This window comes from Theropithecus gelada, chromosome 3, assembly GCF_003255815.1.
Source record: "Theropithecus gelada isolate Dixy chromosome 3, Tgel_1.0, whole genome shotgun sequence".
Lineage (NCBI taxonomy): Eukaryota > Metazoa > Chordata > Mammalia > Primates > Cercopithecidae > Theropithecus > Theropithecus gelada.
The window spans coordinates 182548033-182575728 of NC_037670.1; the positions used below are offsets into that span (position 1 = coordinate 182548033).

Here is a 27696-nt window from a genome sequence, read left to right on the forward strand (position 1 = left end):
CACCTGGACACATGCCCACATCTAGGTGCAAGCAATGCTGGTGAATGCGGTCTTTATTCTGGAAGGGCATGTACCCAGTGACAAAATCAGAGAGTATTTCTGTGGAAAAAGAGGAGAATGAATAACAGGGGAGAGACCAGCAATCTCTCCCTCACATACTCAATCGCCAGTCTTAAATTTGCACAAATTCTTCCAAATAAATGACTTTATCAACACTGATAGAACTGTATTTCCGTTATCAATGTCATTCACTAATTCAGAATATGGTTTAGTCAGCCAAGATGTCTAGAAAGTCATTTTCAAAATTATCTGAATTAAGCTGTAGTATTATTCCACTCCCCACCTTCCATTTCTCAGATCCCTTGGCAAAACCTTACCCTGAATGCTCATAACTACAGTAAGTCGTCCACTTCTTGTACCATCTTAGAGAAATACAGGCACAGAAACACTGGCATTTCTTTACTTTTTTGCTCAGGGGCTGAGGACAGAACAAGCATGAAATTTAAGCTGCACTAATTTCCAACCAACTATGAGGTGGTCCACGAGGACCCACAGGATTAACCGTGACACAGAATCTTGGACTGAGAGGGCCAGGAGCATGGGGCCATGAAACAATCGGCATCCACACGGTGGGCAAGAGGTCAGGGCAGCATAGGAGGCTGTCAGCATCACTGCTACCAGAACAGCTCTCAGAAAGAAAAGACCCGAGTAACCGTGGTTTGCCTTTAGGCTAAGCTACTTGGTGTCTGTGCTGCTCACGTTCACAGCCACAGGACCCATCTCAATACCCCACACAGCCAACATGAAGGTTGCACATAGAGACTGCTGTGGGCCCTGCCCCGTGCTCTCCACTCAGGGAGCATGCTGGGAGTCCCTCCCTGGGACACCGCACCTCACTCCTGGCCATAAAGGTGGGCTTTAATATTTTCTTTTCTTTTTCTTTTTGACACAGAGTCTTGCTTTGTCACCCAGGCTGGAGTGCAGTGACGCGATGTCAGCTCACTGCAACCTCTCCTTCCTGAGTAGCTGGGATTACAGGCATTCACCACCACACTTAGCTAATTTTGTATTTTCAGTAGAGACGGCGTTTCACCATGTTGTCTAGGCTGGTCTTGAACTCCTGACCTCAAGTGATCCACCTGCCTCAGCCTCCCAAAGTGCTGGGATTACAGGTGTGTGCCACCGCGCCCAGCCCCTAATACTTTCAAATAAACAAATGGATGTTGTCATTGCTTTATTACTCATAGTTTCCAAGCAATATTACATATATAAAAGTCATTTTAAAAACAACCAGGTTTGCTAGAAAAGTGTTTTTTCTTCGAATCATGGATTTCCACATCATTCATACCTGGAGTCCTTTATATTAAATATATTATTTACGCAGGCACTAGCAAAAATTGAAGAAGTTTTGAGTTCTCTACTCCATAACCTCCACCTTCCCACACTCCCACAAAAAAAAATCCCACCCTTTTGCTATTATATGGGTTATTAACATTAAAAACAATAGGAAAATACACAGGAATTTCATTTGGAATCCCTTTTCCCTATTTTACATGTCTGGAGATGTTGGCTTGGTTATGAATTCAAAAGTTCTCCCAGAGTTCTTGATGATGATTCATAGAGAAATCTGAAACACAAATAAAGAAATATTTAGCTACAGAAAAAAAGTGACCAAATTATCCAAATGCACATTTTCAAAACTATAATCTAAATACGGTTTGCAGCCAGATGCATTTAAAAACAAAGTTGAAATAATCTATAAATGTTTCATTAATTGTTTCTCTTATGTAAAATGGAGTCAGAATCCCCACAGGAGTCAGGACACACGGCACTGGACCACAGGCTTCGGTTGACGGTGGACACCAAGCTCTGCCAGGCAATAAAACGTGCGCACTGGGCAGTGTGCCATGCTGGTGGGCAAAGAGGACATAGGCTCTTCCTTTCCAGCACCCACAGTTCTGAGCCTATTTCTCTATTATACAAGAAAACAAGACAAAAACTATGTGACCTACTAAGACACTCTACTACCATGACATGTACCTACTACCTCTAATAACCTGAGGCCTTTAGAAAAACCTCACTTTCCCACTCCCCTGCATCCCTGTCCCTCAAGGCGAGACTTTCTCCTCATGTCCTCCCCAGCCCCACCTAGGCCGCGGCTTTGGCTGAGATCACTGAGTACTTTCCCTGCCAGACGCTGTCCTCACCTCTCTGGCAGTGTGCCTATTTTAAGAATCACTATTAGACAGGTAGCATATCACTGTTCCTTAAATACACGTATTTACAAAGTGTGTGGCTCACCATGACTTCCCTTTTTTATTGTGCCACAACTCCTACTTGGTTCCAATGCATGCTTGTTTGATTACAGTGCACTCCGAAGTAGTCTCCTCAGAGAAGGAATACAGAAAAGCTCATCTCCGAATTCCTCCTAGACACGAATATATCTACCCTCCACTCCAAATGATATCTCAGCGAGATTTAAAACTCTTACAATCCTATTGTCTTCCTGTGTCCAGCACTGCAAGTGAGACTCACGTCTACCTGGTCTTCCCCTTTGCAGACAGACTGCTGTCTACCACAGCGCCCTGTAATGTCAATGCAAGTCACATGCGTCATTTTACATTTTCCAGTAATCACATTGAAAGAGATCAAAGAGTACAATGGATCAAGACCTTGTTTTTACTTATTTTTTTAAGCAAAATTCATCTTAATATATTTAACCCAATATATCCAAAATGCTTCAACTTGTAATCCATATAAAATTACTTGTGACATAGTTCACATTCTCTTTTCCATACCGTCTTCAAAACCTGCATGCACTTTCTGTGAGGGCCACACTCAGCTTAGACTCACCAGGTTTCAGGTGTTCAGCAGCCACTGTATTGGCCTGCATGAATCTAGAAAAATTTTAAGATTTTTCTCTTTATTCCTGGAATTTAGGAATTTTATCCATAATTATTTAACTGTGATTTTTTTTTCGTCAATCCAGAATTTAGTGAAAGAAAAAAGGGAATCTGTATATCTTTCTTTAGCTCTGGGGAATTTTTTCCTATCACTGTTGAATCACTGTTTCTCCTTGATACTAGGTCTCTCAGGCCTTTTCCCCCTCTCATGAGGAGAGGTCACCATCCTCGTGACCTCTCCTCATGAGTACTTATGTTCTATGTTCTGAGACATCTCTCCAAATTGACCTTTCTGGAATTTGACTATCAACAGCAGTGTGTCTGTGACACATTAGCTCTAGACTGTCCTTTTAGGGTTACAGTCGACTCTTCTTCAAAGACTCTTATTACTCTCCCACCACTATCACTCTGGAAGTGCCTGGGCCACCCTCGGTGTGGTTGTTTCTGCCTGCGTTGAACTAGGGGCGAGGGCACAGCTATGTGGAGGCCACCACACAGTGACACAGGAGACTCTGGGTGCCCCATAGCTCCTTCACTCTCCCAGCCTTGCTGGGCCTCTTCTAGACCTGCTGCCTCAGAGTCTCCTGCCCATGCCCTGAGTCCCCCAGGAGAAGAGAGTGCTCTCTGTCCACAGTCCAGGTTCTGCCCACCTGTCAGCTCAGCAACTGCTTGGCTCAGCAACAATGAAGCCAGAGTCCAGACAGAGAGGAACAGGGCCCAGGAAGCCATGAACCCTCCAAAATCTAAAATTAATTCTTTTTTTTTGAGAGAGGGTCGTGCTCTGTCACCCAGGCTGAAGTGCAGCAGTGAGATCACGGCTCACTGCAGCCTTGACCTCTCAGGCTCAAGCAATCCTCCCAGCTCACCCTCCCAAGTAGCTGGAACTATGGTGCACACCACCACACCCAGCTGATTTTTTTGTAGAGATGGGGTTTCACCATGTTACCCAGTCTGGTCTTGAACTCAGTTCAAGCAATCTGCCTGCCTCAGCCTCCCAAAGTGTTGGGATTACAGACACCATACCTGGCCTAAAATTAATTTTTAATTACTCAAAAATAATATTGTCTCCTTAAGTGAGCATGAATTTAAAAATACTTCAGAGAAAAATGTTAAAAGTACAGTTAACCCTCACTGTCTGTGGGAGATGTGTTCCAGGACCCCCCAGATACTAAAATCCACAGATGCTCAAGTCCCTGGTGTACTGTTTGCATATAGTCTACCCACATCCTCCTGTAAGCTTTAAATAATCTCTAGACTACTTACAACACCTAATACAAGGTAAATGCTATGGTAATAATTGTTATACTATATTGTCTATATACTATATTGTCTATATACTATATTGTCTATATTGTTATACGATACTAATAGTTGTTATACTATATACTATATTGTTTATACTATATTGTTATGCTATATTAGGGAATAATGACAAGGAAAAGTCTGTTCATATTCAGTACAGGCACAACCATCCATTTTTGTCCCAAATATTGTCAAACTATGGTTGGCTGAATTTCCGAACGTGGAACCCATGGATACAGAAGGTCAAGTGTTCTCATTTACCAGGTAGTAAATAGCTACTCACACTGACCTAAGTCTAGACTGGCAACAAGAATGACTCTTTATCGTTCTCCTTTAATAGATAAGCTAACTGAGGCAGAAGTGCTAAAGCAAACTACCCATGACTACTCAGCTGGGAAGGGCAGTTTGGGTTTAAACCCAGGTCATTTTTCTCCTGCTACTGGTACACTACTGCAACACTAAAAAGATATTCTACTATACTTCAAATGTACTCATTCTTCTGCTACCTGAAGAACTGAACACACTATGAAGACCAGAGAAGTAAGACCTACTAAAGAACAAAAGGAAGGAATTTTTTTTTTTTTTTTTTTTTTGAGACGGAGTCTCGCTCTGTCGCCCAGGCTGGAGTGCAGTGGCCGGATCTCAGCTCACTGCAAGCTCCGCCTCCCGGGTTCACGCCATTCTCCTGCCTCAGCCTCCCGAGTAGCTGGGACTACAGGCGCCCGCCACCTCGCCCGGCTAGTTTTTTGTATTTTTTTAGTAGAGACGAGGTTTCACCGTGTTAGCCAGGATGGTCTCGATCTCCCGACCTCGTGATCCGCCCGTCTCGGCCTCCCAAAGTGCTGAGATTACAGGCTTGAGCCACCGCGCCCAGCCAGGAAGGAATTTTAAAGTTGGAAGGGACAGTGACAAAAGCTTAGACAAAAAGCTCCCTGGGCCAGGTTTCTCCTTGCACACACAGACCAGACGATGTGCAAGTCCCCTCAGCACTAACGTCTGTCAAATGTGTCAAATACGAGGACTCGAAACTTTGCCACCTTTCCTTCCGTCTATGTCAGGTTAGGGTCACATGTTGGTGATCACAGCCACAAGAAATACAGGCAGAATCAATTTTCTGAGAAAAACAGTAAGATAAAAAGACAATGTATGTATTTATTAAAGGGTGGTTTTATATATAAATAGTTTTAAATTACCCACACCAAGTTCATTGGGTATGGATGATAGAAGCATACCATTAAATAAGCTATAAAAAGCATCCAGCCCCAAATTCGTTTTAAAAAAAGGACTGTTAAAATTAAAGCAGAATAAAATTAACTGGTATTCATTTATCAATACCTGATAACAAAAGTGAGGCCACTTTTTCAGGGAGTACTCTTTTCCTTCAAGGTTTAATGTTGGCATTTACATTACTGTACTATTAAAGTTGCCTGCAAGTACAGGCACAATTAATATTGGCAAGTAATTTGCTTGTAATATGATTAGTGGGGAAAATTCATGAGGTAACACAAACCTTAAGAAATATATTATTTATATTTGTAATTTATTTCAAATTATAAATTTATTACTATCTTGATACTATTTATGAAAGCAATAAACTTAACATACTTGACATTTAAATGCACCAGTGCACTGGCAAATGCACATTGTTTCTCCTCGGAAAATGTCCAGTTTACAGGACGCTATACGGGACGAGGCAATGAAAATGCAACGAGATGCCAATTTTTATTTAGCACCCAACAGACCAGTCAACAGAATACTAACCCTGAAAACTAGATTAGTTGTTAAGAAAATGTGCACTTTTAAATCAAGCTCCACTGCCTAAAATATTAATTGGAGCAAGGGGTTCCCAGACTCTTAAAGATGTTTACTTGCTTTAATGTCTCTAGTGCAACATTAAATCAATAATATTTTAAAATACAATCGTAAATCTTAATTGTTTATCTTCCATTAGATTGATTTTTCTTGTTTCATCAATTTGTCAGATTGATTTTTTTAGACACTGGTTTCTCTATAGTTTGCTTCTTGCATATTTAAGTAAGAAGCCAATATTTCACAGTCCCAACCTATTTATTTTCTAGGATGTTTCCTTCTTAAAGGGAGGAGCTCTTTTTTTCATCTGTGTATCAGCTTAGTAGAGAGGATGGCATGCAGGTGAAGAAATAACGGAGAAACAGCCTGGCGCGGTGGCTCAAGCCTGTAATCCCAGCACTTTGGGAGGCCAAGACGGGTGGATCACGAGGTCAGGAGGTCAAGACCATCCTGGCTAACCCGGTGAAACCCCATCTCTACTAAAAAATACAAAAAACTAGCCGGTCGTGGTGGTGGCGCCTGTAGTCCCAGCTACTCGGGAGGCTGAGCCAGGAGAATGGTGTGAACCCAGGAGGCGGAGCTTGCAGTGAGCTGAGATCCGGCCACTGCTCTCCAGCCTGGGCAACAGAGCGAGACTCTGTCTCAAAAAAAAAAAAAAAGAAAAGAAAAAAGAAAAAGGAATAACAGAGAAACAAAACACTCTGTCCCCAGTGTTCTGTTCATGTCCTTTTCCACATTGTAAGTTCTGAATTTCTCAGGTCTTCTCTTCTCTCAATGTAACTAACACAATTCAAGTAGCCTGAAACTAAGTATAAGTGGAAATGGAAGGCATTCCTAACAAGAAACCAACCTTCCTCTTCCCTTTCATCTTCAGAATAGTGTACACTATTCTATATCCAAATAAGCCTTGCTTGGCAACATTATTTCTTTTTTTTTTCTTTTTCTTTTTTTTTTGAGACGGAGTTTCACTCTTATTGCCCAGGCTGGAGTGCAATGACTCCATCTCGGCTCACTGCAACCTGTGCCTCCCAGGTTCAAGTGATTCTCCTGCCTCAGCTTCCCAAGTAGCTGAGATTACAGACATGTGCCACCATACCCAGCTAATTTTTGTATTTTTAGTAGAGACGGGGTTTCTTCAGGTTGGTCAGGCTGGTCTTGAACTCCTGACCTCAGGTGATCCGCCCGCCTCAGCCTCCCAAAGTGCTGGGATTACAGGCATAAGCCACTGTGCCCGGCCAACATTATTTCTAATAAAGAAAAATGCTTGGACTTTTGAGGTTGTTACTACATCCTGTGAAAACAATTTAACATTCTTACAGTTGGTAATTCTGGTCATCTTGTTTAATCTTTGTGTCTAATGAACCATTTACATTGTCACTTATTTTCTGAAATGCACAAGTGCTCCTCTGTCATCCCCAAATCAGACCACTGCCCTAAAAACAAGCTCCTAAGACCAATAGTTTGTTTTCTTCTTCTTCTTTTTTTTTTTCTTTTTTTTTTTTTTGATACAGAGCCTTGCTCTGTCACCCAGGCTGGAGTGTAGTGGCACAATCTTGGCTCACTGCAAGCTCCGCACCCCGGGTTCACGCCATTCTCCTGCCTCAGCCTCCCGAGTAGCTGGGACTACAGGTGCCTGCCACCACGCCCGGCTACTTTTTTGTATTTTTAGTAGAGACGGGGTTTCACTGCATTAGCCAGGATGGTCTCCATCTCCTGACCTCGTGATCCACTCACCTCAGCCTCCCAAAGTGCTGGGAGGGTTTCTTCTTAAAATATATAGTTGCAAAGTCTAACCTGATTAAAACTAGCATAGTGGACACTCAATCATTTTTAGAATAAAGTCCATAATTGAATACATTTCATTCACTCAGTCACTAGAAGCCCAAACCTACCCACCTGCTTTAGTGCCCAGTTCAACGTCCCATCACCATGGGGTGCTGGAAAACCACTGGGGAAGGAGGGGACTTTCTCCAGGTTTCTGTAAGGCCCCCCTTTCTCCAGAGGACTCTGACAGCACAAGTAGCACACCAGACAACTATCCCCACAAGCCCCCACCTGATCCGAGCCATACACAGGAGCCTGCAGCACTCGAGTAGGCTTTCCAGCTCTGGCTCCAGCAGCTCCCCCAGCACCTCCCCTGGGATGGCTCCACATCCCCCCGGCCCGCCACCCACCCACATGAGTGGATGTCCTCAGGTCCCACCGAAGGCCACTAGCAATTTCTTCCATGTAGGAAGCCAGGTCTCCCTCTGGGGGTGGGGGCTCCTTCCTTGAGGGCGCTCACCTAGGGTTGGAGGTGTTCTCTTCATCTGCTACTCCAGTATTCTCTAGAGTTCTCTTTAACTCTCACTAGCCAATAACCCATCGTGCCAACTCCCTATAAAAATCCCTGACACTCAGCCGGGCACGGTGGCTCACCCCTATAATCCCAGCACTTTGGGAGGCCGAGGCGGGCAGATCACTTGAGGTCAAGAGTTCAAGACCAGCCTGGCCAACATGGTGAAACTCTGTCTCTACTAAAAATACAAAAATTAGCCGGGCATGGTGGCGCATGCCTGTAATCCCAGCTACTCAGGAGGCTGACGCACAAGAATTACTTGAAGCTGGGAGGCAAAGGCTGCAGTGAGCCAAGATCGCTCCACTGCACTACAGCCTGGATAACGGAGGGAGACTCTGTCTCAAATACAAACAAAAAAATCCCTGACACTGAGCTTTCCCTATCCGAATCACTGCGTGGTTTTGGTCTCTTCCTGGAACCTGACAAACACACAGAAAAACATTGTTTTTTGTTTGTTTTTGAGACAAGTCTTGCTCTGTTGCAAGACTGGAGTGCAGTGGCACAATCTCAACTCACCGCAACCTCCGCCTCAAGCGATCCTCCCACCTCGGCTGCCCATGTAGCTGGGACTATAGGCACATGCCACCACACCTGTCAAATATTTGTAATTTTTGTAGAGATGAGGTCTTGCTGTGTTGCTCAAACCGGTCTTGAACCCCTGAGCTCAAGCCATCTGCCCACCTTAGCCTCCCACAGTGTTGGGATTACAGACGCGAGCCACCATGCCCAGCCAACATTGTTATCTCAGTACCTGACAAAGTGGACTAAAGACAGACCCTTTATTAAAATAAAAGGGTCAATTAATCAAGAACATACAGCAGTTCTAAACTTATATGCACCTAATAACAGGACCATAAAATATGTAATGCAAAAGCAGTCCTAAATAGGACACTTGGACAAATCCACAAGCATAATGAGAAATTTAACCCAAGTCTCTGTAGAATAAGCAACAAAAAATCAGTAAATACATAGAAAAGTTGGGGTAACACAATTAACAAATGTAAATTGATCAGGTGGCACTCCACCTCTCTAAAACACACACTCCTATGCACAAGCACTCACAAATGCTGTATGTGACCACAGAGCCAGTCTCAAACGTACAATAAAAAAAGACAAAAAAGAAATGGTGTTAAAAGCCACAGTAAACATAAACATCATATCAGGTATAAAACCACACACACTTTGGTCTTCATCTGGACAACACCCAAAATTAGACTGAGGGTTGGGGTGGGCTGATACCTTCACACAGGGGGAGAGGGGCCATGTTCAGGAGGTGTATTCTTTGATTTAGGTAGTGACTGCATTTTTTTTTTTAAGACAGGATCTCACTCTGTCACCCAGGCTGGAATGCAGTGACGTAATCTCAGTTCACTGCAGCCTCAACCTCCTGGGCTCAAGTGATCCTCCCACCTCAGTCTCTTGAGTAGCTGGGACCACAGGCACATGCCACCATGCCCAGCTAATTTCTGTATTTTTTGTAGAGACAAGGTTTCGCCACATTGCCCAGGCTGGTTGCGAACTCCTAGACTCAAGCAATTCACCCGCCTTGGCCTCTCAAAGTGCTGGGATTATAGACGTAAGCCACTGCACCTGGCCTGTGACTGCATTTTATGACAATTAATTCAGTGGTACACGTATTATTTACATTCTTTTCCATATGTATGTCTCAACGAGTAAATTCTATTCCATTAAAATTAATAAACAATGAATGAAAAATCACAAGCCATTTTGTTAATACATTTAAAAAACTAGATTAATGCAAGAAATTGTAAATTACCAAAATTTATTCAGGCAGTAATAGAAAATCAGGCCTGACTAATAACATAAAAGAAATAGGGAAAAGTCATCCCAGAATTCTGGGGGACATGTTGTTCCACAGCATCGGATGTGATTTAAAGGGTTCCACAACACTGAAAAGGGAAAAGTTACCTTCTAATGCTGACAGCAACTCACACTGAAAGCAAAACTGGCAGAGGTCCTACTAAAAATAACAAAACCAAAACTACAGAACAACCAACAACCATAGAATCTTATCTGAAACCTAATGCAAACATTCTCAAATAAGATATTAGCAAACAGAATTCAAAAATGAGGCTGTTTTGATAGAACGAAATATCCAAGAACTGTGAGACAACTGTAAAAGGTGTTAACATGTATAATAGGAATTTCAGAAGGGAGAAAGGAAGAGAAGAAATATTTGAGACAATAATAACTGAGAATTTATCCAGGAAGCTCAGAGAATACTGAATAGAATAAATGCTTAAAAAAAAAAAAAAAAAAAAGAGAAAGAAAATGACCCCTAGGCATATCATATTAAACCTACAGAAAATCAAAGAAAAAGTACTGAAAGAAACCAGACAGGGAAAAATACACCTTATCTACTGAGGAACAAAAAAGAATTATACCCTACTTCTCAGATACCACATGAGCCAAGAAGAGAGTACAGGGAAATGTTTAAAGTACAGAGAGTGGCCGGGCATGGGGGCTTACCCCTATAATCCCAGCAATTTGGGAGAATGGCCGGGCACAGGGGCTCACCCCTGTAATCCCACCAGTTTGGGAGGCTGAGGTGAGTACATCACTTGAGATCAAGAATTCGAGACCAGCCTGGGCAAACTGTCTCCACTAAAAAGTACAAAAATTAGCTGGGTGTGGTGGCGACATGCCTGTAATACCAGCTACTTGGCAGGCTGATGCACAAGAATCATTTGAACCCAGGAGGTGGAGGTTGCAGTGAGCTGAGATCACACTACTGTGTTCCACCCTAGGCAACAGAGCAAGACTCTGTCTCAAAAAATAATAATAAATTAAATAAAGTACAGAGAGAAAAAAATTCACCAACTAGAATTATAAACTACACAACATTATCCCTGCAAAGAAATAAAGAATAAAAGACTCCCTGACAAACCAAAATTAAGGGAATTCGTTGCCAGTAGACATGCCTTGAAAGAAGCATTAAAAGAAGTTCTCTGGAGGGAAGGAAAAGAATATAGGTGTCAGGATATTTGGATCAACACAAAGAAAAGAAAAGCATCGAAGAAGGAGTAAGTGAAGGTAAATACTTTTTTTTTTATTCTTAAATGACCTAAGATGTAGTTTGTTCGAAATAATAATAGCAACAATATATTCAATTATATATGCTTGTCTGCTTATACCTAAGCAAAATGAATGACAGCAATGATACAAGGAATGAGAGGCAAGGATTAGGATTATTTTGTTATTATAGGGTACTCACCCTACCTGCAAAGTGGTATAGTGTCATCTGAAAGCAAACGTGGATTAGTTATAAATGAAAACTCCAACTCTAAAGCAACCACTAAGAAAGGTTAAAAAAAAAAAAAGTACAATTGATATGCTAGTAAAGAAAATGGCATCATAAAATGTTCAGTTAAAACCACAAAAGACAACAAAGGAGTGGAAGACAGAGACAGGAACAAACAACAAGGGGAACAAATAGAAGACAATAACAAATCTAGTGGATATTAATCCAACTATATCATTAATCACTTTGAATATGGTATATATGCACCAATTTTAAGACAGATTGTCAGAGAAGATCAAAAAACATGACCCATTTATATACTGTCTATAAAAAAAAACTTTAAAAATAAAGACACATATAGATTAAAATTAAATTAGCTGGGTCTGGTGGTGTGTGCCTGCAGTCCCAGCCAGTTGGGAGACTGAGGCAGAAGGACAGATTGAGCCCAGGAGTCCAGGAGTTAGAGCCCAGCCTGGGCAACATAGCGAGTCTTCATATCTTGAAAAAAAAGGAAATGAATGGAAAAAGATATACCATGCTTACTCTAATCAAAACAAAGCAGGAGTAGTAGTATTAATTTCAGGCAAAGGAGAATTCACAGTAAGAAGAATTATCAGAGATAAAGAAGAGCATTACATAAAGAAAAGATAGTAACAATCATCAATGTGTGGACCCAACAACAGAGCATCAAACTATGTGAGGCAAAAACTGACAGAACTGCAAAGAGCAACAGAGAAGCCAATTATTATAGCTGGAGACTATAACACCCTCTGTCAGATCCAACAGGTAGAAAATTAGGAGGGACACAGTTCAACCCAACAACATTGTCAATTGGATATAATGGACATCTACAGACTACTTCATCCAACAACAGTAGAATACACATTCTCCTCATGCTCACACAGAACACTCACCAAGACAGAACACATTCTGAGCCATAAGACACACCTCCACGCATTTAAAAGATTAGAAATAATACAATGTCTGCTCTCAGGCTACAGGAATTAAAACAGAAATCAGTAACAGAAAGCTGGAAAAATCCCCACACACTTGAAGATTAAACAACACAACTAAATAGATCAAAGAGGAAATCACAAGAGAAATTTAAAATATTTTGAACTAAATAAAAATGACAGCACAGTTTATCAAAAATTTGTGGGATGAATAAAATGAAAGCAAGAATGATAGAAAGGCCAAACATGGTGGCTCACACTGGTAATCTCAGAACTTTAGGCCACAGGAGGATTGTTTGAGCCCAGGAGTTCAAGAACAGCTTGGGCAAACATAGTGAAACCCCACCTCTGCAAAAAATTTTTTTTCATTTGCCGTGCCAGGCACGCTTCTGTAGTTCTAGCTACTTGGGAGGCTGAGATGGAAGGATCACTTGAGCCTGGGAGGTTAAAGCTGTGATCGTGCCACTACACTCCAGCCTGGGTGACAGAGCAAGACTCCAACTCAAAACAAAAAAAACAAAACAAAACAAAACAAAAACTGATGGGAAGAAAAAGGACAAAAAGAGAAATAGAAAAAAAAAATTTGTAATGTGGGATGAAGCAGTGCTTAGAGGAAAATTTATAGCATTGAAAGTACATATTAGAAAAGAAGAAAAGTCTAAAATCAATCATCTAAACTTCCACTTTAGGAAAACAGAAAAAGAAAAGTACATTAAATCCTAAGTAAGAAAAACAGAAACAGTAAAACCTAGAGCATAAATCAATATACTTGAAAATAAGAAATCAACAGAAAAAAATAAACAAAACCAAAAGCTAGTTCTCTGAAAATATCAATAAAAATCGATAAACCTCTAGCCAGGCTAACTAAGCTCTTCAGCTTCCAGAGTAGCTGGGATTACAGAAGCGTGCCACCACACCTGGCTAATTATTTTATTTTTATTTTTTATTTTTATTTATTTATTTCAAGACAAATTCTTACTCTGTTGCCCAGGCTAGAGTACAGTGGCGCAATCTCAGCTCACCTGCAACCTCCACTTCCCAGGTTCAAGCAATTCTTCTGCTTCAGTCTCTGAAGTAGATGGAATTACAGGCACCTGCCACCACGCCCAGCTAATTTTTGTATTTTTAGTAGAGACAGGTTTCACCATGTTGGCCAGGCTGGTCTTGAACTCCCGACCTCAGGTGATCCACCCACCTCGGCCTCCCAAAGTGCTGGGATTATAGGCCCAATGTTTTTGTTTTCAGTAGAGGTTTTACTATGTTTTCAGTAGAGGTTTTACCATGTTGGCCAGGTTGGTCTCAAACTCCTAGCCTCATGAGATCCACCCGCCTTGGCCTCCCAAAGTGCTGGGATTATAGGAATGAGTCACTGTGTCCAGCCTAATTTTTGTATTTTCAGTAGAGATGGGGTTTTACCATGTTGGCCAGGCTGGTCTTGAACTGCTGGATTATAGGCGTGAGTTACTGCGCCCAGCCTACAAACCAAACTTTCTAGTAAAGTGAGCATTAAGTGTATTGTGTCTATAGTACAAGCCGACAGTCTATAAAAAGCCACACTTTGGAAGTTTATTCACAAATTAGCAGTTTCTGATTTGGAAAACCTTTCTCCAGAGGAAGCAACTATGGAGAGTGGTTTATTTCCCAGGCAAAGGTGAATTTCCTAGTGCAGAGCTTTACAACGCTTCACCTACTTAGCTCATAAAATAGCAAGAAAAAATTATTTGTCGTTGATCTAAAAGTCAAACACAATCCAAAACAGAGCCTACAGTAAAATGCAGAGCACACCAAACAGCACACAGCAGCAGAAACACCCAGCCGGAATCAGCCCTGCGAGTACACTGGTAGCCTGCAGGCTCTGCGCAGCAACGGGCTGGCCAGCAAGGCGGAAATTACACACATTCAGAGGCTCTGGAGGGACCGCCCATCACCATGTAGGTATTTGTCCGCGAGGTATCTATCCCTGGGAAATGCCCATGGTTTCCATAATGCAGCAACCACCAAAAATAATGTCTGATTTTAAAACCATATAAAATATGTTCGTATGCCCTCACTTTTCTACAGCAGAATTTTGCAAATGACAATTTCGTGTTGTTTTTGAAGACAGAATTAGCAAGTAAATTAAACATAAGCTAAAGGTCTTTGCCAACAGAAACGTTTTTCTCCTTACAGTCCCTAGTCTCCTAACCACCTGGCGTAAGCAGCAGAAATGAAAACACAACGTCATGCAGACCCAAAGAATAATGAGCAGTTCTAGACGATCACATCTGGGGAATGTCTCTGCTTTACCTTTCAATGCTCTCCTCTTCCAAAGTAATTTCCATGAATGTCTTTAGTTTTCTGTGAACAGTGGCTGCAACCTCCCTCACTTTTGAACTTTTATGTTTACCTGGAAAAATTATATTAAAAGACAGAAAAGATTTTAACATCACTACACAAAGACAAACACTCCGCTACACACGTGGTACAACTTCCCTAAGCTGGGCCTCCCTATCTTCCCTTTGAGGTAACCTACATACTGACCTGCGGAATAGTAATTCTCCCTTCTAAACGGATGTTGTAAAGATCAAACAAACATTGACTGGGAAGAATAGTTCAAATGGACCTCACCCCATGAAGCCATTAGAGAAAAGATTACGTCCATGCCAGTAAACCAATCCTGTTTCAGAGTCCTTCCCCTGTTTAACCATCGCAGGTAGTTAAGGGTGTATTAAGGGCAAGGCACCTGGGAGCATCCAACATCCGTCCTCAACGTCCTCCTGGTGGTGATCTCAATGCAGGGGGAGTCCCTGAGGGAAGTCTTTGCTTATGCCCAACCTGGGTCAGACTAGTCAAGGAGTATTCTTGCCAATCTGCAGATATTCTGTCCATTTAGGCTTACAGGGAGAGTTTGTTTCAATAGGAGCACTCCCTAGCTACAATGTGCCATCTTTGAAAATGATTTCAACATTAGTAAAACTGAGCAAACCACACAGAAAGGTAACGGCAGTCAGCCTGCAGGGATGTTACTACATTTTATACTGAGCTAAGCATCTTATACCTATCTCCAATTATTTTTCCAGTACTCTTTGAACTGCTAGGGATATTCAGAATAGGCAAGACTAAGGCTTACGAGAAATAGTAGATAGATCAAATATAAACACCAAAATATCCATCAACCAAAATAAATTCAGATTTTAAGATACAGGTAACACATCAAATCAATAGAAATTCAATGGTGAGGCACAGAGAGGAAAACTTAAATGGGTCCAGTGGCAAAAGGTGAAAATGAACAGGACCTCCACCACCGAAGAGTGAGCAAGCCGATACAAAAACAGATGCAGGGTGGGCTAAGGAGAGGAAGCCAAGTGGACAGCACTGTGTCCAGCACATGAGAAGGCAGGGAGTGGAAAGGCTGGGGGACACCTGAGCTGGCCAGGAGTAGCCGAGTGCAGGGGCTAATCCCCAGCAGCCCATGACAGCACCTGTGAGGTACACCAGCCACCTTCCAGATGACGGGGGGGAATGTAACCAACCTGCATTAATAACCAGGATAATATGCACAGCAGCCGTGAGGCACACAATGCCTTCAATATCGTCAGAGGCCACACACGCCTTTAATTCATCCAAAAATGACCTGCAAAACAATCAACAAACATCAAAATTACTGTATCGTATAGAACCTATCATAGCAAAATAAGTACCACCAAGGTTCAACCACAACCACAAACCCCAGTTTGCAGGGGACATGGGAAGCTGACTGAACTCGCCCCACGCTTTTCATGGAGAGTGTGCCAGATTGTACAGTGAGACATTAAAACCAGAGGATGCTGCTGGGAACAGGGATACTGTGCTGAGTGAAAAAGGTTACTCTGTATACCCTCAATGCACACAGAAAAGATTTAGTATGTTGTTGAAAGATGACTCATAGCTGCTAAAGATGGTGCTTTTAAAAGTTTTCACTGAATGTATCTGCTATTAAAATTCGACAGGTACCAGACATCTGTAAAGCAACTCCCTCTGTAACCTGTTAGCCCTGCATGCACCACAGCAAACCCTGCAATTCTGATCAAGTGACATATGGACTAGAAAATGAGTAGCAGCTGCATGTTCAACGAACATGGCACCGGTATTTAACCTTGTCAAGTGTTCTGAAAGCACACTTGGTAAGAAGTATTTTACTAAACATTAACATTCTATGTTCTCCCTTAACTGAATTTCAGTTATGAGAAGCATAACTAACCAGAGACTATTTAGACGAATATTCTTTACAGAAAGTTAGAATTTTTCTGTGTAAGTTTAATGTAAATATTTCTAATTACTGATAAAATGGAGAGAAAATTATATGAAACATTTTTCTCATAGAAAAGAGTGTAGCTTTGAAAAACTTGAGAGTAAAAGGAATAGAACAAAAGCTGCTGAGGGTTACAGCCACAATGAGAGTTTCAGGACAGTAAAGAGAAAGTGATTACCTGACCACATTTGAAGACTTTATTATTATTCCTATTAAACACCTTGAAAATGGTGGAAGATCAGAAAGATGCTCTGGAGGAGTAAGCTCTTCTGTGTCAGAAACCTAAAAAAGTTCCAAATCAGCAAGTTGTAAACAGAGACTAGGCTACTCACTTGTAAATTACCCTGCTTTGGGTTTTCTTCAACACCCAAGAAAAACTTGCCAGAAATTCAAAAGAATTATTTTTATTAACTATTGGAATGTCTACAATAATTATGAATAATCTATTATTATAAACATAAGTGTGCTGGGCGTGGTGGTTCACACCTGTAATCCCAGCGCTCTGGAAGGCTGAGGCAAGAGGATTGCTTGAGGCCAGGAGTTCAAGATCAGGCTAGTCAACATGACAAGACCCTGCCTCTATAATAAAATTTTAAAATTAGCCAGGCATGGTGGTGCATACCTGTAGTCCCAGCTACTTGGGAGACTGAGGCAGGAGGATCACTTCAGCCCAGGAATTTGAGGCTGTAGTGAGCCATGTATCATGGCAGTCCAGCCTGGATGACAGAGATCCTGTCTCAATATGACAAAAAAAAAAAAAAAAGATAAGCGAAGGTGCTTATTCAGTGAGACAAAAATAAAGAAAAACAGACATGCTACTCAATGAGCCTTTCATCAAAAAGTCTTTATCTTGTTATTGTCTACTGTAAATAATGTGCTTTTATGCTAAACAAATTTAACATTTTACTCCTGTCTAAACTGGTGTTTCTCAATCTCAGCACTACCGACCTGACCAGCTCGTTCTTTGGGGGATTGGGGGGCTGTGCTAGGTGCTGTTGGAGGCTGAGCAGTATCCCTGGCCTCCACCCACTCCATTCCAGGGGCACGTTGCCCACCCCCTCACCCAGTTGTGCCAAACAAAAATGTTCCTATACACTGTAGTGTCCCTTGCAGGGCAGAACCCCACAGTGAAGTACTGTAAGTTTAGAGACACAAGGGCACCTGCCTGGACCTGTGCTCTTAATTATCAGCCTTGTGAGCTTCGATGAGCCTTTCACCATGGAGGAATGAATTCCACAAGCTCCTCAGAAAGTCCAGAATTCCTGCTCCAGGTGGAAACTTATGCCTTTGTTTTCCACCTGTAATAGCTGAGGCATGAATATGCCTATCCCACCCCTGTATCTCTCCACCACTGTGTTTGGCTCGATTCTTGGCTATCTTAGGAGATTTCATTTAGGGATGACTAGACAACACTGCTTTTTTTTTTTTTTAAGAGGCACAGTCTCACTCTGTTGCCCAGGCTGCAGAGCAGTGGCGCAATCACAAATCATAGCTCGCTGCAGCCTTGAACTCCTGCTTCAGTCTCCTGAGCAGCCGAAACTACAGGCATGTACAACCATGCCCAGCTAATTTTTAAACATTTTTTAATAGAGGCAGGGTCTCACCATGTTGCCTAGGGTGGCCTCGAACTCCTGGCCTCAAGCCATCCTGCTGCCTAGGCCTCCCAAAGTGTTGGGATTATGGTGTGAGCTACCGTGCCTGGCCTAGACAGCACTTCCAGTAAGTCTTCCCACACTTTCTCTGCTAGTATCATAATACAAATTTGAAAATTTAAGTCAATCATCACTATATATCAAATAGCACTGTTTCTCATGAAACTATTTTACATCTTAAAGTGATTGCTGTAAATGCATTTCTTAAACAGTGAGACAAAAGACTATTGACAGATTAAAATAAAAATAACAACAGCATAAGGGATGGGAGAACACAACTGGAGATTCCTACCATGCAATAGACAAGCATAATTTCTGAAGGTACTGAGACAAGTTAAACATGCATGCTGAGATCTCTAGAGAAACCACTAAAAAAAAAATTACACAAAAGATAATGTAAAGTCAACAGAGATAAAATGTAGTAAAAACACTTGATTCATCAAAAAAGTGACAGGAAAGAAAAAAAAACCAGAAAGACTAACAGAACAGACAGACTGATAGAAAAGAAACAATTAACATTAACTTAAACCCAAACCTATCAATAAATTCATTAAAGTCAAATGGACTAAAAAAAAAAAAAAAATAGAAGGGACTATAACCACGCCAAATAGAAGTCAGAGGTTGTTGGACCAGATTTTTTTAAAACCCCACCCAGGTGGGGTTTTAAAAGATATGCTATGCAAACACAAAGCACAAGAAAGCTGCTTTGGCTATGAAAATATCAAAGTAGACTTCATGAGGAGTCAGAGCCAGAGATATTTCACAGTAATAGGAGTCAATTCATCAAAAAGAAAAAGCTCGGCAAATGGGCACAGCTATGCTCCAATAAGACTTTATTGATAAAAAACAGATGGTGAGCCAGGCATGACCCATATGCCAAACATTTTTTTAAATCATTTTTAGCTACATAGCTCTCCGGAATAAACAAATCCTAGTTTTTATTCTATTGTGTAATCTAGTAATTACTTTCCAAACCAAAATGATCTCCCTTCAAGCTTTAAGGAAGGCTTTAAATTCTATTTGATGTTTTAGAATTTAGTTAACATCTTTTTATTAGTCATGATTTTATATTACAAAATTTATGATTCATGTAAATATTAAAAATGCATGTAATTCAATGACCTTCCCTGTCAGATTTTATCTTTTCATACACAGAAGGTCTTTTCTCTATATGAAAACGTGATTTTTTACTCTTCTTAAGAGGTGAAGAGGAAAAGAACACCCTGAATATTCCATGTGGGAAATATTCCATGTGGGAAAACACCACTTTTTGTTTTGCCTTGAATTATCATCCTGATTATATCACTCTTTAACCAAATAGGCTAATATCTTCTGTATTAATAATGATCTTCAATTTATCTACAGCTACTGGTAGGAAAATAAGATAGTAATAATGAATAAATTGTCTGTTTAAACTGATATTAGCTACATTTTTTTTTTTCTTTGAGACGGAGTCCTGCCCTGTTGCCCAGGCTGGAGTCCAATGGCATGATCTCAGCTCACTGCAACCTCCGCCTCCCGGGTTCAAGCAATTCTCCTGCCTCAGTGTCCCGAGCAGCTGGGGTTACAGGTGCGTGCCACCAAGCCCGGCTAATTTTTTGTATCTTTAGTGGAGACAGGGTTTCACCATGTTGGCCAGGCTGGTTTCAAACTCCTGACCTCAAGTGATCCACCTGCCTCGGCCTCCCAAAGTGCTGGGATTACAGCCATGAGCCACTGCGCCCAGCCTAAACTGACATTAGAAGGTTGACTATCCTAGCTTAGAAATGAAAAACAGGTGGGGGAAGCTAATAATATAACATGCAAAGATATGTAAACTATTCCATAAAAGCAGTCCCAGAGTAGTCTTGTATTCTACTCACCACTGATTACAACTACCTCTATCCTTTTAGGAGGGAGAATAATCTTAAGAAACTTATCAATTCATTTCAATCTCCTGAAGGTAGCATAAAAGCATGTTCAAATGTAAGGACTACATTTCTGTTTTAATCAAGAGTGATAACATCCTTGGTACATGTTTCACAATAGTCACATGAGTCTAAAATACTATCAAACTCTGAGGTGTAGCTGCTAGGAAAGTACACCACTCACTCAAGTTTGAAAATTCTTAAAAAATACTTTGAGAAACGTAGAGAATGTGCTGCTAGTAGAAACACCATCTTGTGTCATCAATAAGAGGCACAGCAGTTTCAGGATTAAAGCACTTCACCTTCCGTAGCTGGTGACTTATCTCAACCACAGGTCCAGCGATCAGAGTAGAAAGTACACCCCGGTGCACAGGGGTGTCCGTGTGCCAAGACTGAACAGCAGTGATGAACTCATGAAGAGGCCTCTGAACAGAATAAAGCAGCTACAAGAAAACACATACATCACTTTTAATGACTAAAAACCATGGTTTTGAAAAAAACAAAACGACACTTTAAAATAAGTATCTTACTATCCTCCCCCAGGACTCGAGGAGTCACTGATGTTGTTTGCCTGCTACCAATGCCCAAGACATTCCATTCCCAGGCTGACTCAAACCTCCCACGCACCACGGCCAGAAGATGATAGACGGGACCAAAGCCCACTGGGAACTTCCCCTAAAGCCAAGAACACCGCTCAGGAATAAGGAGGCAAAACATCAATGACATTAAAATAAGGCATCAGCTATGAGGCAACATATGCTAACTACAGCTACACAGGTTTGATGGGAAAACTAAAGGTTTTGGCACAAATTACATTACCTAAAACATCACAGACACTTGAAACGAATTCATCAAACACAGGAACATTTCAAATTAATTCAAATTGAACTAGACTAGAAAAAGTATGGCCAACAACCTTCAATGACCTTTATCAGCAAAGGACACTGAGTCTTCAATATTTCATAAATAGCCTCCCATTTAAGCATTTTTAAAAGTCTTCATTAAAAAATAATAGTTCATTGATATTTTTAAGCTGCTACTTAGAAAAAGTAATGGCTCTCTCTGATAACAACATCATGTTGTACGAGAACTGAAACTGACATGACATTATTTTTAGGATGAAGCAAATCTGGCATACAGGTTTTTTATATGAAGTGCTTATACAATAATCTCACTTCACATCAGCTTTCAACCAGCAAAGGGAAGCCACGGGCCCCTTCAAGGTCTGTGACTCTCGTTTCCAACCTAGAGAAGGTTAACATAGGATGGGGAGGTAACTCATGATAGAAATTAGCATTTCACCTGGCAAGATGTCTGTCACTCTACAAGTATCAAAATTCTTTTTCAAAAGAAAGGTATATTTTATTTGGAAAACTCTGTGATATAACAATTATGCACTCAGAACCTAGAGCAATCAGTCCTCTGCTTCCTGTCCTGCTGTCTGGTCAACCTGAACTCATGGGATCCTGTTCTAACACCACTGAGTAGAATCTAACAGCTGGAGCTCCCGCCTTTCCTGCCTCCAGCCCATGCACAGGGGTCACCATCTCTCTCTCAGTGTATCCGCCACGGGGGACTCCCACGCCGACTCCATCTCTCTCAGCGCACCTCGCCACCAGGGACCTCCCACACACCACTGCACGTCACCCGAGCGTGAACAGCACAGCCAGGGCTCATGCATCTGTGTGGGTGTACCCAGCCCTGAAAAGTCCATCTAGCGAACCCGTCCTGGGGAGGCCTGAGTACCCGAAGGCCTTCTTCCGGTTGCTTCCTGAAGCTCCGTGCAATACATTCCAACATTTTCTGAAATACTTTCTGGACTGTGTCCAACAGCATTGCAACTTCTTCATCTGAATCTGTTTTCTGAATCAAGGAACTTCCAGTTATCTCTTTCAGAATGTCAAGAAGTAATGAAACATAAAAAAATCCCTTCACTAGAAAGAAAATTGGAATATATCAGTTTTCTAATCACACAAGTTTGTTGAAATCATTACACATTTCTCACTTAACACATGTATACAATGATAACAAAAAAGAGATTATTACACTTTGGTATTTGGTGAGCCAATACCAAAAGCCAGGCTGATCAGGTTAACCTAAATTCTAATCAAAATAAATAAGTAAGTATGACATTTGTCCAATTTATAAAACTGATACCTTCAATAACAGTAATAGTTATTAGACTTAGTCACTAAACTAAAAATTGTGTTCCTTGCACATGTGAACACACAGAAGTTCAGCAGTGTGGCTCCTTCAACACCGGAATTAGAGAACAGTTGTTGGTTCTGTTCTATTTTTAGAGAACAGATATACCTATATAATGAAACTGGCTACACTGGAGATCTAGAATTCTATGTATAATTAGCTCCTCCAAAAAGTAAATTTTATAAATAATAAAAGTAGACTCGGTCCTCATGGGAAAGTAATTCCTAAATGATAAGTGAAGTTTAAAAAATAAATAATTTTGACTGTTTCAATCATTAAGCTTAAGTATAAAATGCTGTTTTCACAATAGAAGTGAATTATAAAGAATTAAACAGGCTGGGTATGGTGGCTCACGTCTGTAATCCCAGCACTTTGAAAGGCCAAGGTGGGCGGATCACTTGAGGTCGGGAGTTTGAGACGAGCCTGGCCAAGATGGTGAAACCTCACCTCTACTAAAAATACAAAAATTAGCTGGCCGCGGTGGTGGGTGCCTGCAATCCGAGCTACTCAGGAGGCTGAGGCATGAGAATTGCTTGAACCTAGAGGTGGAGGTTGCAGTGAGCCGAGGTCACGCCAGTGCACTCCACTCTAGCCTGGGCGACAGAGCAAGACTTGGTCTCCAAAAAAAAAAAAAAAAACATTAAACAAAAAAGCTAAAGCAAATAATATTGGTCTATTTGATATTTACTCTTAAGCTTTGGAGCTGTTAAATAAATGATGGATGATTTTGCTTATAATTAAAGATTAACTAAGACACTGCCCAGTACCCTGGCTCCAGTGTTCTCCTAGCATCTACTTTCAGTTGCAACGTCATAAAGAGAGATACACTGGGGGGATCCACACACACAGACCCCTCTAGAATCTGCCATGAAGATATTTAAGGCTATGGGAAAGAGACTACAGATGGATCCACTTGAAATTGGACTACCAACTTAATCTAATTCTCAAAACTTAATGTTGAATTTACTAAATGTTATCATTTTCAATCTCTTCTAGCAAAATAACTAGGCTTAAAGAAATGTCTACGTCAAATGTTGAGGCTTTTACAGATCTCAGTAAGAATCAAATGCAACACTGGGATATTGGGATACTCACTTAAAAACCATTCAGAAACAGGTTTACACAGCAGTCGGCTACACCACAGAAGCAGTGGGGTGGGAGGCTGGCCGTTAGGGGTTAAGGAGTAGGGGTTAAGTAGTAGGGGCTAAGAGCTAGGGGCTAGGGGTCAGGGGCCAGGGACCAGGATCCCAGCTCAGCAGTACTCTTCTTTACCAGACTGTGATCAGAAGGCCAAGGAGATATGGAATGGCCCCAGGTACACTCCCCCTGGGTTGGCCCCACACCCTTTCCCATCATCATCTGATGTGACTCGAAGGCTGTCCTCTCACTCACTGTTGCCATGGGTTACCCTGTGCTAATCCTTTCCTTGGGGTAACAGCAACTTCCAGGGGTCCTGGTGGGGTACCACTTAACAACTCCTGACTCACGCCCCCACCCACAGAGCACATGGCCAGAGCAGAGCCAAAAGGTGATGGTTTCCCACACAGATGCCAGGAAATAGCCACTAGCCCAATCCACAGGGAAAGTCGGCCTGGCAATGAAGCTGACCACAAGGAGAGGCAGAATCCCAAGGACCCTGTCACAAACTCTGGATGCAGTTATATCTGACCCAGAAACACCTTTGAATTTCCTGGCTGCATCACCCAAAAAAATCCCTTTTTTGGTATACACTAGGTTGCATTATAATCAGTCACTTAAAAGTGAGAGTTCTGAGTTAACACAGTAAAGGAGGGAGGGAGGGAAGGACTGGTTCTGAGTATTTATTGCTCTAAAACAGCCCTGACTGTACCTGTTTGCATGATTCCAAGACTCCGCTGTAAAAGTTGCATCTGAAACTGATGGTCACCAAGGCCTACCATAACAACATCTTTACACACAGTCAGGTAGGTCTGTAAGAGACAGACACAACTTAGCAACAAAGGCCATTTTAAAAAAGGGAGTAAATCCAGCCTCACAAAGCTTCTCCTATCCATGTGCTAGTTATCTTACAAAGCAGATTTTTACAAAGATGTTTTATAAAGGAATTTTCATAAAGGTACATTAAATCTTGCTGTTTTCATAATAAATCTAGAGACATATTTTATGTAATTCCACAAACATAATTGAACAGCTGTTACATGTAATGTGTAAAATTACACTAAAAGTATGAAGTTTATGCTTTGCGAAAAGATAAACTCTAGAAAGTTAGATAAATGTTACTGTAAGTTTTTAAGAATAACACTCATGTCTAAAATTACCACTCTAAAGTAGAAAATGAAATACTGAAACATAACAAACTTGGTAAAGAGAAAGGTTTCTGTGTCTTCAGACTTCTAACCTGGATAATTTGCTGATAAATGACCCTATGAAGCTTCAGATAGTCTTCTTCTTGATCTTGAATAAAAGATAAAATTTTGCTTTCTAACCAAAAGCCAGTGTCTTCCAAAATGGACAAATACACTTTTCCTTCTGAGCAGAACTGTCCAAAAACAAGAAGATAAATCAGTAACAAAAAGATCGCTGCATATCATCCTAGCAGAGGGCCAGGAACAGGCGCACCTTGTGTTGAAGATGGATGCTCAGCCGACAGTGGAGGCCAAAGGCTCGCAGGGCAGCCGCTTCACCGAAGCCACGAGGCTTCCCACCCGGTGTCTGCAGAAGTGACTCCAAATCTGCCTGGAACAGAAAAAACCCAAGGGCCACATGCTGACTGACAAGGCATCACCACACCCCAGACAGCAAGAACAATGGGAAGCACCTGATCTCAGGTGAGCTGGAAAGACCCCCGCTCTGGAGAAGCCCAGTCTCCGAGGACTCTGTGCCCGGACGTGAGGTGCTGGGTGGCGTAGGAAAATGTACAGCCAGGTGAGCGGGCTCAGCTCACCGTCCACAGCCCCTGCCCTGCACACAGCACCACCCGTCCCCTCCCTGCCTCGTGACCAGGCCCGTCCTCCCCATCTGCCTGGCTCTGCTCTGCTGAGGCTTTGCTTCTGGTACAGTCACACTTGAGGGCAATGTAACAGGGTGTTCAGAGGGCTGGCTTCTGGAGGAGAGGAAGAGATGACGGCCTTCGTGGGACAGCTGGGAACATGATGGGTTCCCAAAAAATGTTCTCCAAACATTCCCAGAAAAAACTGCCAAGGACTGCAGGGACTGAGTGTCCACATGAAAGGGTGTGTGACATATCTCCTGCAGAGGGTGTGTTCTGAGAAACTCGGGCCATCCTCCTGAGTCCTAGCGCCCTAGCAGGTGCAACAGAAATGCAAGATTTCTGAACACATGTCAACTGGGACTTGACTCCCAACCTTGCCGCGGCCAGGCTCCATGCCTTGTACCAACTGAATGAGGTGACATGATCACTCTCAATTCTGTTGCAGCCAGAACACTTGTATAGCACTGGAAATATGAAACCTTCACATCTTGATTTGCCACCACCACTATCATAGAAGACCACTCAACTCTCAGGGCACAGAGTTACCTTTGACGTTTCAAGGGCTTTCAAAAGATGATTAAGTTTCTTCCGAGGAGCAGAGAGCAAGCACTCGCGATTCTTTGGATGAGTCAGCAGATACTCAATGTAGACCAAAGCCAATTCAGGTTTGACTGGGCGTGTGTCGTGGATCTGCACCCTACGTTTAGAAGCTGTGTTGCTCTGAAAGAAGAGAGACACTGATAATGAAAACACATGTCCCTAGAAAAGCATATCATTTCTAATACACAGTTATCCTCACTCACCTAATTTTAAAGAAGCATGATGTTAACCTACCTTGGCCTGGGCATGCTCTGTGGGCAGCCAGTTGTCCACAAGCTCCAGAATGTGCCCCACTTGCCCCCAGGAGCAGAGGCAATCCAACAAAGTGCAGTAGCTCTTGTCCACAGCGCCCTCCTCCTGGCTTCTCAGCGTGGAAATCACACCACAGCTGACAAGGTCAGATGGAAAATCAGGTCGAGTATTTCAACAGAAACTCCCCCACTTTGTCAAAAGGTGAGGAAAACCAAGAAGCTAAAATCTGACGGTGCATAAGCCCTTGTTATTATATTAGCACTTTCATGCTCTCCAAGGCGGGAATAAATACAGTTTCCCACAGTTGCTACATAGCTGCATCCCACCACAAGACCTGAGATCAGCTCTGGACGCCGAAGGAGCAGAGCACAGCAGCCACACAAAGCCCTCATCCTTCTGTTTCTGTGCCATCTGTCACATTCTAGAGCAAGAGTTTCTACTCTTGAAGAACAATTTTTGTTTAGCATCAAAATACTCCTTTTTCTTCCATAAATATGAATAAACATAATTTTTACTGAGATAATCACCAACATTGTAGAGCTCTAATAAAAAATATTATGTGAGACACAAATGCAAGCCACAAATGTAATTAAAAATGTTCTAGTACCCACATTTTAAAACACAAAGAAAAACAGGTGAAACTAATTTCAATAACATAATCTTATGTAATCCAATCTATCCAAAATCATTTTAACATGTAATCAATATTTCACACTCTTCTTTTTGCACCAAGGCTGACTCCATGTGTATTTTGTACTCACAGCATATCTCAGCTCAGATGGCCAAAGCCCAGGTGCTCAGGGTCACATGTGACCAACGGTGGCCTTGTGCTCCAGAACCTCCCACACCAGGTGCTAAGAATAACCCCAGACTTAAAGTGGAGTAACAGTTTCAGTTCCATATGTAGTCTCTTCTTTCATCAGTACCAACTTAGGGCCCACTGAAAATCACATCCTGATATTTTCCCTACCACAGGGAGAGGGAAGGGCAGAAGGAAGAAGCCACAATGAGCTGAAAGCTAAATGTTTTGGTCTGCTGACATGAAGTAATAACTCAGCACAACAATGGATAGGATTGCTACTTCACTACCCCACCGAAGAACAGAGCAAATACCTGAATGGAGGGACAGCAGAGGCCGGCATAAAGGACATTAGCATGAATAAAGGGATCTTGCAGCGATCATCCTAAGAGCAAAAGGAGAAAAACAAACCAAAGCACATGTGAACACTATAAATTCTGAAAGTGTCTCTACGTAAACTCTAATAACTTACT

General features: G+C 41.9%; 1 protein-coding gene across 2 annotated transcripts in view; it reads right to left on the minus strand.

Annotated features, from left to right (window-relative positions):
- Positions 1-1218: 1218 nt before the first annotated feature.
- Positions 1219-27696, minus strand: part of NCAPG2 (non-SMC condensin II complex subunit G2) — a 73529-nt gene continuing 47051 nt past the window's right edge. For both annotated transcript variants that reach the window (XM_025380394.1, XM_025380395.1), the window contains 12 exons: positions 27538-27608; positions 26407-26560; positions 26119-26292; positions 25200-25316; positions 24979-25119; positions 24451-24550; positions 22143-22330; positions 20699-20839; positions 17016-17119; positions 16080-16180; positions 14854-14953; positions 1219-1627 (listed from right to left, as the gene is read on the minus strand). In XM_025380394.1, coding sequence (XP_025236179.1) covers positions 1576-1627; positions 14854-14953; positions 16080-16180; positions 17016-17119; positions 20699-20839; positions 22143-22330; positions 24451-24550; positions 24979-25119; positions 25200-25316; positions 26119-26292; positions 26407-26560; positions 27538-27608 — 1443 coding nt within the window. In that variant the 3' untranslated portion in view covers positions 1219-1575. The remainder of the gene's footprint in view (positions 1628-14853; positions 14954-16079; positions 16181-17015; positions 17120-20698; positions 20840-22142; positions 22331-24450; positions 24551-24978; positions 25120-25199; positions 25317-26118; positions 26293-26406; positions 26561-27537; positions 27609-27696) is intronic.